Source organism: Plectropomus leopardus, chromosome 5, assembly GCF_026936395.1.
Source record: "Plectropomus leopardus strain MGB_pleo_1.0 chromosome 5, ASM2693639v1, whole genome shotgun sequence".
Classification (NCBI taxonomy): domain Eukaryota; kingdom Metazoa; phylum Chordata; class Actinopteri; order Perciformes; family Serranidae; genus Plectropomus; species Plectropomus leopardus.
This window is the reverse complement of record NC_142180.1, coordinates 14,176,878-14,193,511: the sequence shown is the minus strand read 5'-3', so window position 1 is coordinate 14,193,511 and position 16,634 is coordinate 14,176,878. Positions and strand designations below refer to the sequence as shown.

At 41.5% G+C, this 16,634-nt stretch overlaps 1 protein-coding gene across 1 annotated transcript; it reads left to right on the top strand.

The window, feature by feature from the left end:
• Positions 1-655: 655 nt before the first annotated feature.
• Positions 656-15,444, top strand: ivns1abpa (influenza virus NS1A binding protein a). Its single transcript, XM_042514824.2, has 15 exons — positions 656-847; positions 6,233-6,523; positions 6,711-6,844; positions 7,497-7,666; positions 7,778-7,853; positions 7,969-8,142; positions 9,579-9,704; positions 11,981-12,091; positions 12,641-12,782; positions 13,010-13,234; positions 13,534-13,655; positions 13,915-14,041; positions 14,161-14,292; positions 14,593-14,766; positions 14,999-15,444. The coding sequence occupies exons 3-15, from the start codon at positions 6,734-6,736 to the stop codon at positions 15,262-15,264; spliced, it is 1,956 nt and encodes a 651-aa protein (XP_042370758.1). The 5' UTR covers positions 656-847; positions 6,233-6,523; positions 6,711-6,733; the 3' UTR covers positions 15,265-15,444.
• The last annotated feature ends 1,190 nt before the right edge of the window (positions 15,445-16,634 follow it).

Sequence of the window (16,634 nt, the reverse complement as noted above, 5' to 3'; positions counted from 1 at the left end):
ATAAATGTAGAGCTTTTACAAAGTAAGTTCCTCACATGCAGACATGTTCTTTGCATGTATTGTGTACTGCCTTCCCTGGTGTTGGTTGAGTGTAATATTCACATAGTTTCATTAATTAATTCAGTCAGTGCTCATTAAAATAGAACACCAATACAGATAATTGGCAAAATGCCAGATATTGGCTCCAATAATCAGCCAGACCCATAACCTGTGAACACCTACAATGCATTAATGCATCAATGATAAAATCCAGTAATGTAATATAATCCTGAAATGAGCCATCCTGCATATTAAGTTATTTTACTTTTAATATTTCAAGTGTATTTTGATACTAATTCTTGAGTACTTCTCACAAAGATTTTCAATGCAGGACTTTTACTTATCAAAGAGGGTTATTTTCTTGACAAATCATGGATGTATAGTCAGAATTATTTCTCTTTGTACACCCATGTTGAAGGCGCTTAAACCTACCTTTATGTGATTTTATTTTATTCATTTTTAACTATAAATTGTCTAAGGGCCACTCATATACTGTTTTACAGTTTACACCCTGGATTTCAGCACTAGGAGTGGGCGGTATAGGACCGCCCACAGCGGATTGCGTCACAGGCGGCGTGGCGGTCGCACAGTTTTTGCCGGGAGCGCGCTTCCTCCGTCACCGACCGGCCATTCTGTCAGAGCTGGTCCAGACTAGACTGAGAGTGGACGTGCTTCTCGTACAGAAAGGGAACAGACACCCACCGCAAGCCGAGCCTGTAGCCGCGTTGCGTCTTTGCTTCAACCCGAACCAACCAACTCTGAATTTGCATTAAATATGTCTAATATCGTTTGCTGTCAAATACCTCAGGTAAGATTTTTTTTGCTCTCTTTAAAAAAATAATAAAAGAGGAAATTCTGCTGTTTGGCGTCTTTGAGAAGTAACGTTTACGTGGCTTTTAAAATTTAGAGAAACCTGAAAATCTGTCATCGGTCGCAGCGGATAGTAATGTGTTTAAATTTCACTTTTAAAGAAGTCGGAGTTCAGGTTAGATATTTCACTGTGCTTAAGCTGTATGCCCAGGCTGGGTGGAAACTGCTGGAAATACCTATTGTAACGTTACTGGCGCGGACAATGTCACAAACCGCGTTCCGCATCAAGCTAGCGTTAACTATAACGACGCGGGGATTTAGCGCATGTGGCCATCTGACGATATAATGAAGCCAGTTCTGGCATTTAACACGGATATGAGAGGACGACCAAATGTATTCTTCAGAGTCCAGTTTAATAAATCCAGTCGATGTGGCTGTCTTAAGGCTCCCCATGTAAGCTAAGCAGCAGGTTGTCAAGCTAGGAGGCTAACATGCGGTAGCTTCAGAGCGTGCCAGACCTCTCCATCTTTATCAGGTTGCTAGCTGCTTGGCTCTAATTGAATGCCCTAACACTATCTCGGTCGTTATATACTGTATATTCGTGCTTTTGTGATCCGTGTCGAGTTAAGCAGGTTTTTTTTGGGAGGGGGGATGGGGGGCTTCCTGACCCAGTTTCTAGAGGCGGGATGTATGTTCAGGCTAGCTATATGACTTACTGGCACATCGCCAGACATCATGGCCCTGGTACATTACTCTAGAGGAGGAGACAGGCAGATGAATGACATTGCTTTGCAGCGAATAGACAAATACGAAATACTTGGTGGCCAATTGTAAGACTTAACCACTTGGGGGATGACAGGGTGGGTAACGTAGCAGGGGTACATCCTGTCCTTTGCTTCAGTGCCAGATTGTGTCAGATTTTATGGGCTGTGACCAGTCTTGACATGGTATTCAAGGTCCCTGCCGATCCTTAAAAAAATCCCATGAGGCATTTATTTAATTCATCTAAAAATAAGGCCTTAATTGGCATCAAAACGTCATAAATCAGTCTTTCAAACGTCTTAAAAATGCTCAGACATGGGAAGTATGATATTATGAATATTTATTTCTGACAATGCATTGTAAAATCTCAAAATAATTGGTAATATCTATTTAAAAAGAAATGATTTACTGAATGCCTCTTGCATTAACATCATGCAGAGCAGATTAGAAGAGGAAAGTTTTGACTTTTTGTTTTAACATGTTAAGAAGATTGTCTGACTTTTTAATTTGACGGTACAATAAACGTTTGGGTAAAATTACGAGTAATGAATAATTAATGTCTTTTTCTTTCAGTGTTGGCTGTTGTAAAAATTGGTCTTAAATTCTGAATAGCATTAAAAATATCCAAAAGGAAGTCATAAAACTAACATGCCTTAAACTGTAGGAGCCTTGGTGTTGACACACCACTGTGTATGTCGACTTCCAGCATTATTGACTGTACTGTATTGATTGTCTAGCCAAAGCTTAATGTTTAAGATTTCCTAAAGTGCTTTACTGTATAGTATAGGCTGTGGGCTGCCTAATGCCGTGGTAGTATTTGACCTACTGTGCTTTCAATCCAGTTCTGAAGCTGGCAACCACGTGGAAAATCCCCAAATAACATACTGCAGATTAGTGATTTTATGAAGGGGGTGGGGGGGGGGGCATTTAGTAGGCTTATCTAATACATTAATAAAACAGCCTTACAGTATGACTGGCCGTACTCAGACACATTTTCCTCCTCTTACTTTCTTTACTGATTCTGTAATAAGTTGCTCTAGTCTTTGAATGTTTCTTTTCCTGATTTCTCATAACACATTTGACTTCTTCCTCATTTTCATTGTCTGTTGTTTCATTTGAGGTATTATAGTGTCTTGGTTCTGCTGCTGCTTCTTCTTACATTTTTTTGTTTTTAATAGTCACACAAGCAATTCAATGTTTACTGCCTCTTTCATTGTGTATTGTTAAGCTCTTAATAGATTCCCTTGTTCTGGATGTGTTAGATTTAAGCGGTAAATTTCCACACAGTAAAACCGGGTGAAATATCCAGCAGTGCCCCTCTTCGCCACTGGAGGGGTGTCTAACAAGCATTGATTGTTCAGTGCTGGGCCTGCCCTTTTGTGACTGACTATTCAGTTGGAAAAATGGAGAGGGAAAATACATTCAGGGCTACCCTCTGTGACAAAGTTGTGAACAATCTCACTGGTTCTCTTTGGTGCCTTTTTGTTCTCTTTTATCGGTTGCCAGCTTTTCAAACATATGCCCATATATCTACATTTATAGCTCACCCAGTCTGCCTGGCTTTTTGTCTATACATGAATTCCTTTGAGCCCGGTCGATGAGCTAATCTTGTCTCTGTTATTTCCCCATAGTTTTTGCACATAAACCTTGTGTCCAGATAAATCCTAAATTGCCAATGCCTGTTTCCCACACTAACACTGGCAATGGCGTAAGATTGTCTTATCAGTTCTTACAGAAGATTATTATTTAATCATAGCTGCAATTAAAGCGGCAACTCTGTAAAGAATATGGCAGAGAGTTTAGGCCATGGTGTGCCTGGCAGTGTTGGGCTAATTATTTAGAAGAGAAATGTGAGGGAAAGAAGGCAACAGGCGAGCGTGGTGGACCCAACCATGTGGAGGAGTTGAGCTTTTGAGCCTTCACAAGGAGTCTTCTGCCAGATGTTGCATAACGACTCAAAATTGGGTCAGTGTTCCCTCCATCTACACACGGTGAATTATAGCTTTCCATGCCAGCCTGGCTGTAAATGCTGTTCAGTGCAGTACAGAAAGACCATATTTTAGCATGTGCCATCGTGCTTGAGCATTTACCCATAAAAACCACTGGCTCTCTTCCCAGCCTGCTTAAGTTGGTAGTTTTACACATCCACCTTTGATGCATCTTTGCCAAACCAAACACACTATTGTAGGACAGGATGTACATATGTGGAGTGTGTAAACTTTCACACTGCACATGATTAAAATCTTTCTAGATAGAATACTCTCAAACAAGACTCATCTGACGGTGACTGTATCTTAATAGTGCAAGGCACTTTTTTTTTTAGAGCTAAGTTAATAGGTTCATAGTTCCTTTTATTTCTTCCTGTTCTTGTGCTTTTTGTCTTCAATGTCTCTTTGCAACGGCTTGTCAGTGTTGTTAAAGGAAAAAGAAAAAAGGTTAAATACAGTCTTAGGCTAAGTAATCTGATCTCAACATAATTCCTCCTATTATTCCTTCAGATATTTGACTTATGATTATTAAATTCACACTGTGTGGTTTTGAGTTTAGTAGGTCACTGGATTTCAGTATTTTGTTGTCTGTTGATCTGGCACAGTAAACACGTGTATTTGTGCTTTGTGGGCGATTTTTAATATTAGATGGGTGGTAGTTTGGGATGTTTGGCTTGCAAGTCATCGGCACAGTTAACTTTTCTAACATGATGATTTAGTTGTTCAACCAGTTGTTTGGCACCTTTTGCACAAATGTGGTTTTTGTTGTAAGGATTATTTACTGAAAAGGCATTGCTCAGGGCAGTAGTTGCTTAATTAAAAATGCACTGCTGTTTTGCTTTGTAAGAATTTCTTTTTAGCTGAAGACAAAATTTCCAGAAAAATATTATTTTAGGATAAAAGTGCCTGTCAGATATGGCTGTAGGTTTGCAAGAATGTATCTTTATGCCTTTCTTTTAAACCATCTGACTGTGGATAAGATGGTTATACAGCAGTATAAAAAGAACATACTGTTCATCTGCCCCAGTGTCAGTCTGCCTTTCACATTGTCTGTCTAATGATAGCAGCAGCTGAAGTCTACCCATACATTGGGCACAGTGCAACTAGATCTTAAACTGTTACAGATAAAGCTCCTGCAAGACTTGAGAAAAAAAAAAGAGAGAGAAGTCTTTGTTTTCACATTTTTTGCCGTGTGCCTGACATGGAGATGGGTGATTACCTTGCCAAGTCACATGATTGTTTTTAATTTTTTGAGAAGCAGAGGCCTGCTTTTATTTGTTCCATGATTTATGCTTTGTAATTGTCAATTTTGTTAGTTCTACACACAAGCTCGAGGGGTTTACAGTTTGCATGCAGCTACTGAATGTGCCACTGACGGCAGCTAGAGTCACTAGTACATAATAAGTGCAGCAGTTGAGTAAATTACAGCTTTTTCTAATGAGTTAGAATCGCATGCGAGTTAGATACTCAGAAAGCTAGGCTTCTCAGGAAAGCCTTGTCACATGGAGCGTGGATACAATTTCAGACTATGGGCAGCTGCTGCGGTCTGTCGTGCCCTCTCCCCATTTGGTATAGTGATAAAATTGTTGGGACTGTAGTGTAATTTATTTAGCTTCAGGCTGCAGAGGCCAAGTAGTGAGGTTTTTCAGCATGGAATTATGTCAAATGAGTGTTAATTCATCTGATTAGTACATATGAGATCTGTGGGTTTTGGTTTGTCTCAGTTCAGGCTGCCAGAGGATTTACGGTTAGTAAAATCCAGACTCTTTAATAGCGTAATGCAATATCTTGAGATGGATAGATATGGGATGATCTGTATTGGATGTGACACGCAATTGTCGGTGGGTGGGGCTAGTGGGCCAGCGTTACATGTTATGTGAGAACTAAGATAGCCAACCACAATTCATAGCAACAGATAACAGAGCTTCACTGTATCTCACCATTTTACTGGCTGTGGAAACTCTTGTAACAGGTTGTTCCCCCTGCTTTCACCTTATAGGTCAGTGCTTGAATGAAAGGGCTCGTATAGGGAGGAGCCAGTCAGAGGGGCTTGTCACATAAGATAGAGTTGGATTGGGCTTGCTTCAGAGAGAGTGGAGACAGAGCTCAAGCATTGGGATGGATTAAATGGTCTTGCTCGGCCTGGTGGGACGCATCAGCAGGTGTGGAGATTTAAAGCTCTAAATGGATGGTGTTGTAAGGAAGGAGTATCACTGGCACGAGCTCAGCTTCTGGTGCTGTATGGCTTTTCGTCAAGAGCATACTGGGATAAAATGCTCAAATTGTTTCTTTCTGAATTTGATGAGGATAACATTAGGTCAGGTGAGGTGGCCAATGTGAATCCTATCATTTATTTTTTTACTTTGTATGCATGTCGGGGATATGGAAGATTGTGTGTTCTACTGAAAAATAGCTTATGAAGAAGAGGAGGGGGGAGCAGTCTTCGCAACAGTGCTCAAGGTTGCCTTGATTTACTGCGAGGATCTGACTCATGCTCGCATTGCACTGGTGCCAAGAATAGGCAGCATCAGTTTCAAAATTAGCCATTTGCCCTCTCATCACTTAAATAAAAAAAAAAACAAAACAACTTAACGAAGTGTTTCCTTTTCCTTTTTTTTCTCCTTTTTTTCTAGGTTATAATGTATGACCAACACAGAATAAGTACAACTCTATAGCCAACGGGATCTCGAGGACTTGATTACAGTCGCTTCAAGCCTGATAGTTTGTCCGTGCGGCTGCTCCCCTTCTCCCTTCTGCTCACGCCTGTTTAGTCAACTGGCATTGCTTCTAACAACTTCCCATCCCTCTCCTCGGGTGAAGACGACTTGAGTTCCACTGTGATCTGAGTCTGCTTTGCCTATTGCCTACCTTCAGTTCTACTCTCAGCAGTGGTGCTTCCCTGGATTTGCATTATTCTCTATTAGGTAAGGCCATGTCTAATGCATTGGACAGATTATGATACACAATCAACATCACAGGCACCTAATCCTAATCCTCACTCTGGTCATCAGTTAATAAAACCAGCTATTGCAGTGTTGCACAGCTATAAGCATGTTGAGTGCATGTTGGGTATTATCACTTTACATACATTTCTTTTTGTTTTTTTTTCAGAAATACCATCAAAATTCACCAAGATGATTCCAAACGGTTATTTGATCTTTGAGGATGAAAGTTTCCTGGATTCCACCGTGGCCAAAATGAACGCTCTGAGAAAGAGTGGTCAGTTCTGTGATGTTAGACTGCAGGTATCTGGCACGCACACACAGCACACACACACACACACACACACACACACACACACACACACACACACACACACACACACACACACTTTTTCAGAGAAGCCAGAGTTACTATGTGAAATATAAGAGGAAGTGGTGCACTGCACAGGGGATAATATGACAATACAAAGCAGTTTGAGATGCACACGATCTCAGGACAACCTACGCGGCAAAATGTATTTGTGTGTGTAGTTTAGAAATAACACAGCATAGTTTACTGGGTCTGAGTGATGATTGCTACGTGATTTGTTCACCTGTGTATATGAGTATTGGCACACAGAAACAAGAAAAAAGGTTTACTTCTGTGTTTCCTGTTATGTTTCCGTTGCTCTCTTATCTCAAGTGTGAGAACCTGTTCCCACCATTTGTGTAATACAGACCGAGAGAGTTGTGCAGCCAACCAGAAAGTGAAATTTAGATTTTGCCATTGAGGCACAAGGCAATCAGATGGCTCTGAGATTTAACTATTGATCACATGCTTTTTATTGCCAACATTCTCTCAGTCGTTATCGGGTTTATTTCCTTAGTTTCCTTTGACGCTTATGTTTGGTAGCAGTTGTTCTCCTTCAACCAACTCATCCTAACTGTGTCTTTTTCTGTCTCTTCATTTGTCCAGGTGTGTGGTCATGAGCTAATGGCTCACCGTGCTGTTCTGGCTTGCTGCAGTCCCTACCTGTTTGAGATCTTTAACAGTGATATTGAGCCTCACGGAGTCTCACATGTCACTTTTGAGGACTTGGACCCAGAGGCTGTGGAGATCTTGCTCAATTACGCCTATACTGCCCAGTTAGTAACACTTTGGCCTTTGACCTTTTGCCTCTGAACTTATCAATGCAAGTTCTGACTTTAGAAAATGGTTGCCAACCTTATATTTTGTATCCTATGTCTGTAACACAGGCTAAAGGCAGACAAGGAACTGGTCAAGGAAGTTTACTCTGCAGCCAAACGGTTCAAGATGGAGCGAGTCAAACAGGTATGTTTTTAAATAACATTTTACTTCCTCAATGCCAAAATTTTATTCTAGTGATTTTTACAGACGACAAGGAACGTAATAACTTAAAAAAAAAAAAACACCTCTCACTTCTCAGATTTGTGGCGACTACCTGCTGTCTAAAATGGATTCCCAGAGCGCCATCTCTTTTCGTAACTTTGCCAGCGCTATGGGAGATGCCAGAGTTTTGGCCAAGGTGGACGCCTTCATCCAAGACCATCTACTGGAAGTGTCTGAACAGGAGGACTTCCTCAAACTCCCCCGCCTCAAGGTAGCGGCTTAAAGTTGTTTCTTAATGTTTCTAAGTATTTTAAGTACTAGTAAGTTACAGTTGATTTTGAAAGTGTTAGTCATGAAGCTATGAGGTGACATAGGTTGGAAGTTGTCTTGTCCCCTTTTGCCCCTGTACTTAAACTAGCCTGCGTAGGTGGTCTGAAGTTGAATAACATACACTGGATTAAGCTTTGTACTTTTACATGTCTGGCTTTGACATGAGATTACCAGTACTTATAGTATAAACGTGTGCCTCTTATAGATTTCCCCACTGCTAAGGCCTGCCGAGAATGTATTTTGGGCAGGGGACTTAAAACATACGCAAATGTAAGGCCTAGCGTAGATGATTTGAGATCTTAAAGTCTTTAGAGGCACTGAATTCATTAGTCTAAAAATATGGCCTTAATTGGTATTAAAATGTCTCAAATCAATCTCAATATCTCAATCAAGTCTTTAAAAAAGTAAAGAATTGTATTCATTTTTTTTCCGATGTTGCAAATCTTGAATAATTTATGAGTTTATGTGAGTTTGTTTTTGTTTTCTTTTTTTCTTAAATTATTAAAATAATCTTAAATTATTTTTATATTATAATTTATTTTTATAAATTATAAATCTTAATCTTAAAATAAATTCTGAATGGTTTCGGAAAGTCTTAAATTTAACTTGTCTTACATTGTAGGAACCCTGGTTTAGGTGTCTCCTTAACATGAGGACTGCACTAGGTACTTCACAAGATATCTGTGGTTAAGATCAAATAAATCGGATCAAGCCATTTGGTTGAAACACAAACATGCAAGCTGTTTGGCCTCCATTGCACTTTACAGAGTGACTATATGAAAGAAGTTGACGTAGCCACTGTAGTGTCACCTCTTGGTTTTCTTGGACTACCATTTTGAAACCTCAAGGTGGCATTTTGGCTGTTGTCATCTTGTTTTTTGGGGGGCCAGAAGTTGCCATATGGAGGAGTGGGGGTTGGTTTTGACTGAGAACCAAAAGACACTATGCACACCCACCTATACCAGCAACCTGACTGTACTTGGCTCTATTAAATGTATTAGCGTAGGTATCAGTTTGAGGATATTGGTACTGGTAATTGTTTCACATGATACCCTTCCCCACTTGTACCAACAAAGAAAATTATTAAAGAAGTGGCTTAAAGATGAAACAGAAAAGCAACCCAAGCCTACGAATGGATAATGTGGGTGGTTCCAAAGCAACTTAATATGATACTAATGTAAATCCTGACAGTATGGCAAAATTAAGGGATTATACAGGTCATGTGAACCTAATTCTCAGGAAAATTAATTATCAACCAGGATCAAGTTTTTCGGTGAACAATAAGGGTCACGGTATTAAATTCTTCTATTAAGCAGCCACTTTATTCCTGTTATGTGTAAATCTAACTCCTGTTCCACCCCTTTTGTGTGTTTACAGTTAGAAGTAATGCTAGAAGACAACCTGACCCTGCCCAGCAATGGCAAGCTCTACTCCAAGGTGCTCAACTGGGTGCAGCGTAGCCTTTGGGAGAACGGAGACCAATTAGAACGACTGATGGAGGAGGTCAGTACCAGGGCATGCAGTCTCACCTCACAGACTGATCTTCACTTCCACCCTGCCCCCTCCCCCTTGTTCTGACTCCTGTTTTTGACATTTAGAAGTCATTAAGGGGGCTGAAGTAGAACTAGCATGCCATTGTCATGCTGCTATGTCAGGATTGTTCTTTTTTCCTCTGATTTGTTGAGGTTTTTGCAGTAAGAAACTCTGTACCCCGAACCATACTACAAATTAGAGGTGAGCCGAAAAAAAGAGCTGCTGTTTGCTCTTGTTTTTTGTTTCCACTGTTTTATTTTGGGTATGTGGTTGGTTTACATTCAACCCCATCTGAGTATTAAGGTGCTCTTCTCCTCTGAAACACAAAAACAACAGGTTCTCAAAGGTGTGACCCTTGATTCTACTGTCTCACTGCCTCTTTACTATCTGAACAGGTGCGTGTTTGTTGCTCCAGCACTAACAGTCACTCCTCCCCGTTGATTTATATCTCCTGTAGGTTTATTAGCAGCAGCAGGAGACCAGACTGAAGAGCCAGGACTGAGCCACCAGGGTAATGAGTCAGAGAAAAGGGAGGAGAGGAGCACTACTACCTCTCAGCAGCCCCTCTTTGCAGCCAAGCAACACTGTGCTCCCATCTGTCCATGCCACATATACAGATGCATCCCATATATGCAGATGCATCCCATTTTTGCATTTCCCAGAATATTTTGCTCACAAACCTTTAACAATTTTACATCTAATTCAGGGTTCCCATGGATCTCAAAAACTCTTAAAAGCATTGAATTCAGGAATCTAAAAACAAGTCCTTATTTGGTGTTAAAATGACTTAAATTAATCTTTTGAAAGTCTTAAAAATGCTAAGACATGGACAGTAGAATCGTATTATCTGCCGTTGCGTTGTAATATTTCTTGATAATTGATAACGTCTACTTTTTTATTAAGTAATGTAATTCCTCCTCTTAAACCTGACATTATGGGAATCCAAGCAGTGGTATCACACATACACATGGAATCTCAAACACACAGTCGCCAAGAAAACCAGCCAAAAAAGCTAGATATTTCCCACTTCTGTCGGTAAACCAAATAGATACTTTTATAAGAATACAATATACTCATTGTCTTCCACTCTAAAAAGGTTTTCTTTTTCCTCAACATCTGACACAGATAATAAATTTATTGATTTATTAATTTGTCACTAGACAAACTTAATTCCTGGTGACAAAAGTCTCAAATCTAACTTGCCTTAAAATGCAGGAACCCTGTAATTGAATGCCCATTTACTACACCAAACAATATATTCTCATACAGGCCTACTATCCAATGACACAATCAAGACCCACTTAAATTAGGCATTAGGCTTTAGCAAAGTGATCTGCTCAGTATAAATATTAGACCTTTTTACCAAGACATCGCACTATAGGGCTGCTACCAAGTCCTGTCTTTATGCCTCCTTTGCATGTTTACTTAGAACCAAACAACAGTGGCATCATTACACTTTGGTATGTGATTATAGAGTCATTGTGGAATCAAAATAGGCGTGATGTGTAACACAACAGCATTGGCCTTTAGTTCAAAATGGACTATAAAAGTGGAAATTGTATTTCACTTGACTGCAAATAAATTATTAACCATCCAGGTGGAATTATAAACTTCAGCAACTTTTCATGAAATTATAGGAACCTTTTTCTTTTGCCCTTATTTTCTAAGATGTGCCCTTCAGATGGGCAGCACATGTCACGTTTTATTTTGACTGGCCTCAACAGAACATAATGTGCTTTTTCTTTTCTTTTGTTTTTGGATGAGCTTGATAGTTGTTGCAACAGCATTACTGTCTTAAGTCATCTGGATTTGACTGCTTATCGTGGCTGCCATCACAATGTGCAGCTTGTTCAGCTTCAGGACCAGTTTCCTATCAGCAGAGGTGGAAATGGGGCCACATGCAGAGCCTCCTCCTCCTTTTCTTCATTCTTCACAGAAGATCTTTCCAGACGCAGCCTCTCATTCTTCACCAACTCCCTCTTTTCTTAGATGAAAACTAAGGAGAGCCACTGTCGGATACTTTCTTGAGCTCAAACACTGCAGATGGAGCAGTGTGTCTTTTTTTAAAAGAAGCTTTCCATCCAGGCGAAAGAAGATCCAGGCCTTTCGTCCCTTCCCCCTCTTCCTCTTCACAGCACTGCTTCCCTCCTCCCCCTTCCCTCCTCCTCCTCCCCCTTATGACGGGGTTCTCAGTGTGTTGCCATGGAGACAGCCACATGGGTGTGTTGTTCCTGTTTGTCTTTCAGGTGCAAACGCTGTACTACTCACCTGACCATAAGCTGGTGGATGGAGGGCTGGTGATTGATGGGCACAGTGAGGTGTTTGGTGGCGAGGAGGACCACCTTCAGTTTGTGCAGGTACTCAACAGCTTGTGCCTGGCTTCATTGTACTGAAGCCTCTACCACATTTTGCTTGGCAGTGTGTAGCTTTATTGTACAGCTTGTGCCTGGCCATGCATAAAAATACTACACAGCCTGCGCCTGGCGATAAATAGATACGGCTCATTTATCGAGAATTTAACCACAACGTAATATCAGAAGTTAACTAAGAAATGAGCCATGATACCTGCCTGGCTAATGCTGTTGAGCATATATTCACACGACAGTGTTTTAAAGATGATCTCAACCAGGTGAATGCAGTAATGGCTGTCTCAGCTTTTTACCTTCTATTTTGAGTTTTGATTGAACTGTGCTGTTAGATCTGATTATAGTGTGGTCTGAAACTAGTTTGCAGTGCTGTGTTGGTGGCTTCAGATGGCGTAACATTTTAAAACGTATTTGATACAAATGTCTACATTAGAGCAGCCGGATCAAGCTGTAGTTTTGGGGTATGATTACCTGGTGATGTGGCCACTGGTGGGCCTGTGGTGCAAGCTTGGCTTCTGTAGCTGCACTGTGCTCTTGCAGAAGAAACCCGTACGGGAGAGCACCCAGAGACAGATGAGCTGCAGCTCTTCAGGAAGCCTGTCGCCCTCCAACCAAGCAGCAAATGCCCCGAAACAGACCGGCAGGAGAGAGTGGAAGTACATCGCCTCTGAGAAGACCACAAGTAAGTGTTTGCATGAACTACATGTAATTAGTCACAGTACAATCTGAAATGAATGTCTCATAGATGCAGCACAATTAGAATAGATGAGATGAAAGTCTAAAGTGTGGTGGCTTCCAGACTTTAAACTGTAATAACTTTATTTTAAAGAACATAGCATCTGAATTCTAAGCCTAGTCCCCCCCCCCCCAAAAAAAAATGCCTCTAACAATTTCCAATCTTACCCGTAGACAACAACTACCTGTGTCTGGCTGTGCTGGACGGTGTGTTGTGTGTGATCTTCTTGCACGGTCGCAGCAGCCCTCAGACCTCTCCCTCTGCCACCCCCTGCTTGATGAAGAGCCTCAGCTTCGAGGCCCAGCCTGAGGAGCTGGAGGAGCAGCCACTCTCACCCATGCATTATGCTCGCTCTGGCCTGGGCACCGCGGCTCTGAGTGGAAGACTCATCGCAGCAGGTTAGCACCTAACAGCATTAGAGAGATTATATCATGTGTAAAGGCTAAATGATTTGAACTAAAAGGAGGGTGGGATACATAGGAAGATACACGCTTCTATCTTGGCTCAGTTTTCAGAGAAAAACTTACCTTGGGGCGATTAGTTTCTTTGTGTAGGCAAAGTGCCACCAACACCTAAACCAAGCTTATCTGGGCATCAGTGTCTGAAGTTCTTATTGTTAAATAGGAGGGCTGTGTAAAAAAGCTGAGGAACCTACAAAGCTCCGATGTAACCTTGATGCATCTTGATGTTTCTGCAGGAGGCTACAACAGGGAAGAGTGTCTGAGGACTGTGGAGTGTTACGACCCCAAAGAGGACCGCTGGACCTTCATCGCTCCCATGCGGACTCCAAGGGCTCGATTCCAGATGGCTGTGCTCATGGTAGTTTACTACTCATATTTATTCCACATTTATTGGCTCTATAATGAAGTTACATCTTTAATATAAGCCTAGGAAGGCACCTATTTAGGTTTCAATTGTCTTGAGCAAATACTTGAATGCTTTTCTGTCTTGCTTTTCCTGTCCAAATAAGTGGATTTCTAAAGTCTATTAACTGAATGTCAGTAGTTCCGAATATATGTCAACCTTCAAGGTTGAGGTATCATTAGCATCTAATGACTTGTTCATTTACACCTCACAGGGTCAGCTGTACGTGATTGGAGGTTCAAACGGACATTCTGACGAGCTGAGCTGTGGGGAGATGTACGATCCACATGCTGATGAATGGACTCAAGTGCCAGAGCTGAGGACAAATCGCTGCAATGCAGGTTAGTCCCTCCTGCAAATGATTGATTTGGATGATTTCTATCCAGGATAATGCTTGAATAAAGTATTTTCTCGGTTAGAAACTTAGAAACATGCTTATTGCTATTCTCTCCGTTTTAAGGTGTCTGCGCACTAAACAACAAACTGTACGTTGTTGGAGGGTCGGACCCCTGTGGGCAGAAGGGCCTGAAGAACTGTGATGCTTTTGACCCTGTGACCAAAACCTGGTCCAACTGTGCCTCTCTTAACATCAGTACGTGTCCACACAGTCCCAAATACTCTCACAACCTTCCATTTATCTTTGAAAAAGATATTCAGCCTAATGCTTGAGGTTAGACCATGTTATATTTATCATAGGGCTAACAAATGTCTGTCTTTCGTATAAAGCTTTAATTAGTCCCTCTGGGGAATTACATTATTGGAGCAGAGAAGACATTATGTTTAAGAATGAGACTAAAAGTAGGATAACAATTAATCAGAGAGCAGCACTTGTGATATCTGCTTCCCAAGGGGATATTGTGAAATCGTATTCATGAAGCAAATTTGTTTTCAGGGAGGCACCAGGCAGCCGTGTGTGAGTTGGAAGGCTTCATGTACGTGATTGGAGGGGCGGAGTCGTGGAACTGCCTGAACACTGTGGAACGCTACAACCCTGAAAACAACACCTGGACCCTGATCGCCCCCATGAATGTGGCTCGCAGGGGGGCCGCCGTCGCCGTCCATGCAGGTAGTGTCACGAATACAAATGGGTGTGAGAACGGTATAGTCGGCTGTAGTTATTCTCCAGCTTCTTCAGAGTGTGCATGGTGCAAGAACATCATGTTATGTGGGAAACTGACTTCTTATCAACATGTTGACTAAGCGCCAAGTGTGAGGAATTTGAATTTGGGTGATTCAGTTCTTGTGCAAAGCACAAGTTAGTCATTCTGCTAATACATACCGTCTTTCACTCTGTCCAGGCAAACTGTTTGTTGTTGGCGGCTTCGATGGCTCCCACGCGCTCCGCTGTGTGGAGGTGTACGACCCCGCCCGCAACGAGTGGAGGATGCTGGGTAGCATGACATCTTCACGCAGCAATGCCGGCGTTGCCATGCTGGGAGAAACCATCTACGCTGTGGGCGGCTTTGACGGAAACGAGTTCCTCAACACGATGGAGGTGTACAACCTGGAGACGGATGAGTGGAACGACTGCACCAAGGCCTTGACTCCCCTCTCCGAAGACTGAAGAGGAGGGAGACAGGGAGGTGGGAGAAGCAGGAGGGAGGGACGAGAGGTTGGGGAGTTTCACAGTGCTTCACCTTTTTCCAAACTAACAGGCTTAGTGATGTAATCGTGTTTCGTGATGTTCTGTGTGTGTGTATGAGCGGATATGTGTGGGTGGGGACAGGGGTTGTTGGGACGAGGGGTCTTCAGTGAAGACTGGCTTATATTTGGCGGGTGGGACGAGGGAGGGAGGGAGGGAGGGATGGGGGTGGGGGGTTGTTGCCCAAAGCAACATGACGCCTTTGCATATTGCATACAATGTTTTTTCGTGCTGTATATATTTTGTTTCTTCCTCGTTTTGTCATATGCCAACATTTAATACACATTTAGTGCTTTTCTTTTTCTCTTATAGTTGAAAGGTTTGTCACTTTGAGGGTTTTCAGATGAGCTCGCCGTTATTGATCACTTGGAAGGTGGCGGTATGGTGTGGTGACAATTGAATTCTGAAAGTTAAAAGTTTTATTTAAGAATATTTCTGTTGTGAAATGTAATTTTGCTCACATATTTAAAGGTCAGTGGTTTGAAGCCTTACTCAGAGTGCGAGTTGATAAACACCTGTCATGGCTTTTTGTGTCATTTTAAACAAGCTGGATTGCTTTTTGAATCTTAAACGATGGCCTTTTTTATATTTTTTATACACTGCTGATTTACCGATTAAAAAAAAAAAGTAGTAGCAGACAGCTTAAAGTTAATGAATCTAACCAGTGCCAGTTTTAGTTAATTTTTTGTGCACACACACCACACGCACAACCATGCTTCTGCTAACCAAACTTTTGTTATTGTGATTTAACTAATTGATGTATGTAGAGATGCAGTTTACTGAAGATCCTTTCTTTTCTTTTGTGTTTTAAAGTGTCAGGCATTGGCAGATTCTTCTGGAAGGAATGTTAGAACGAGAAAAAATTATCACATTTGTAACATTTCTTAATTAATAAATCATTTAAATCTGATTTTTGTCTTCAGCCTGATTTCTAGATGTCATGAAGTGACAATGGGCAATAACTTGTCATAATAGTACCTCTTGCCAGGACTGATTGGTTTTTAACTATCTGAGGAGTGCAATAAATACTGAGGAGCTGCCTAGTTCTGATTGTTTTGTAAGCATCAGCATTTTAAAATCAGCAGCTGAACCAGGTGGTTCAAGCCTGGTTTCCAACAGCTGATTTGCTGATCCTAAATTTAGACTTCACTGCCACCTCGTCACCCCTGCTTTCCGCTTTTACCATTGAGTAATTACGGTGTCCTGGTCACTGCTGTCTAAGCTTTCATTGCCACCATTTTCCTCACAGACTACCACACTAAGCCAGGTTTTTTTCTGCTCCTCTAAGTGTC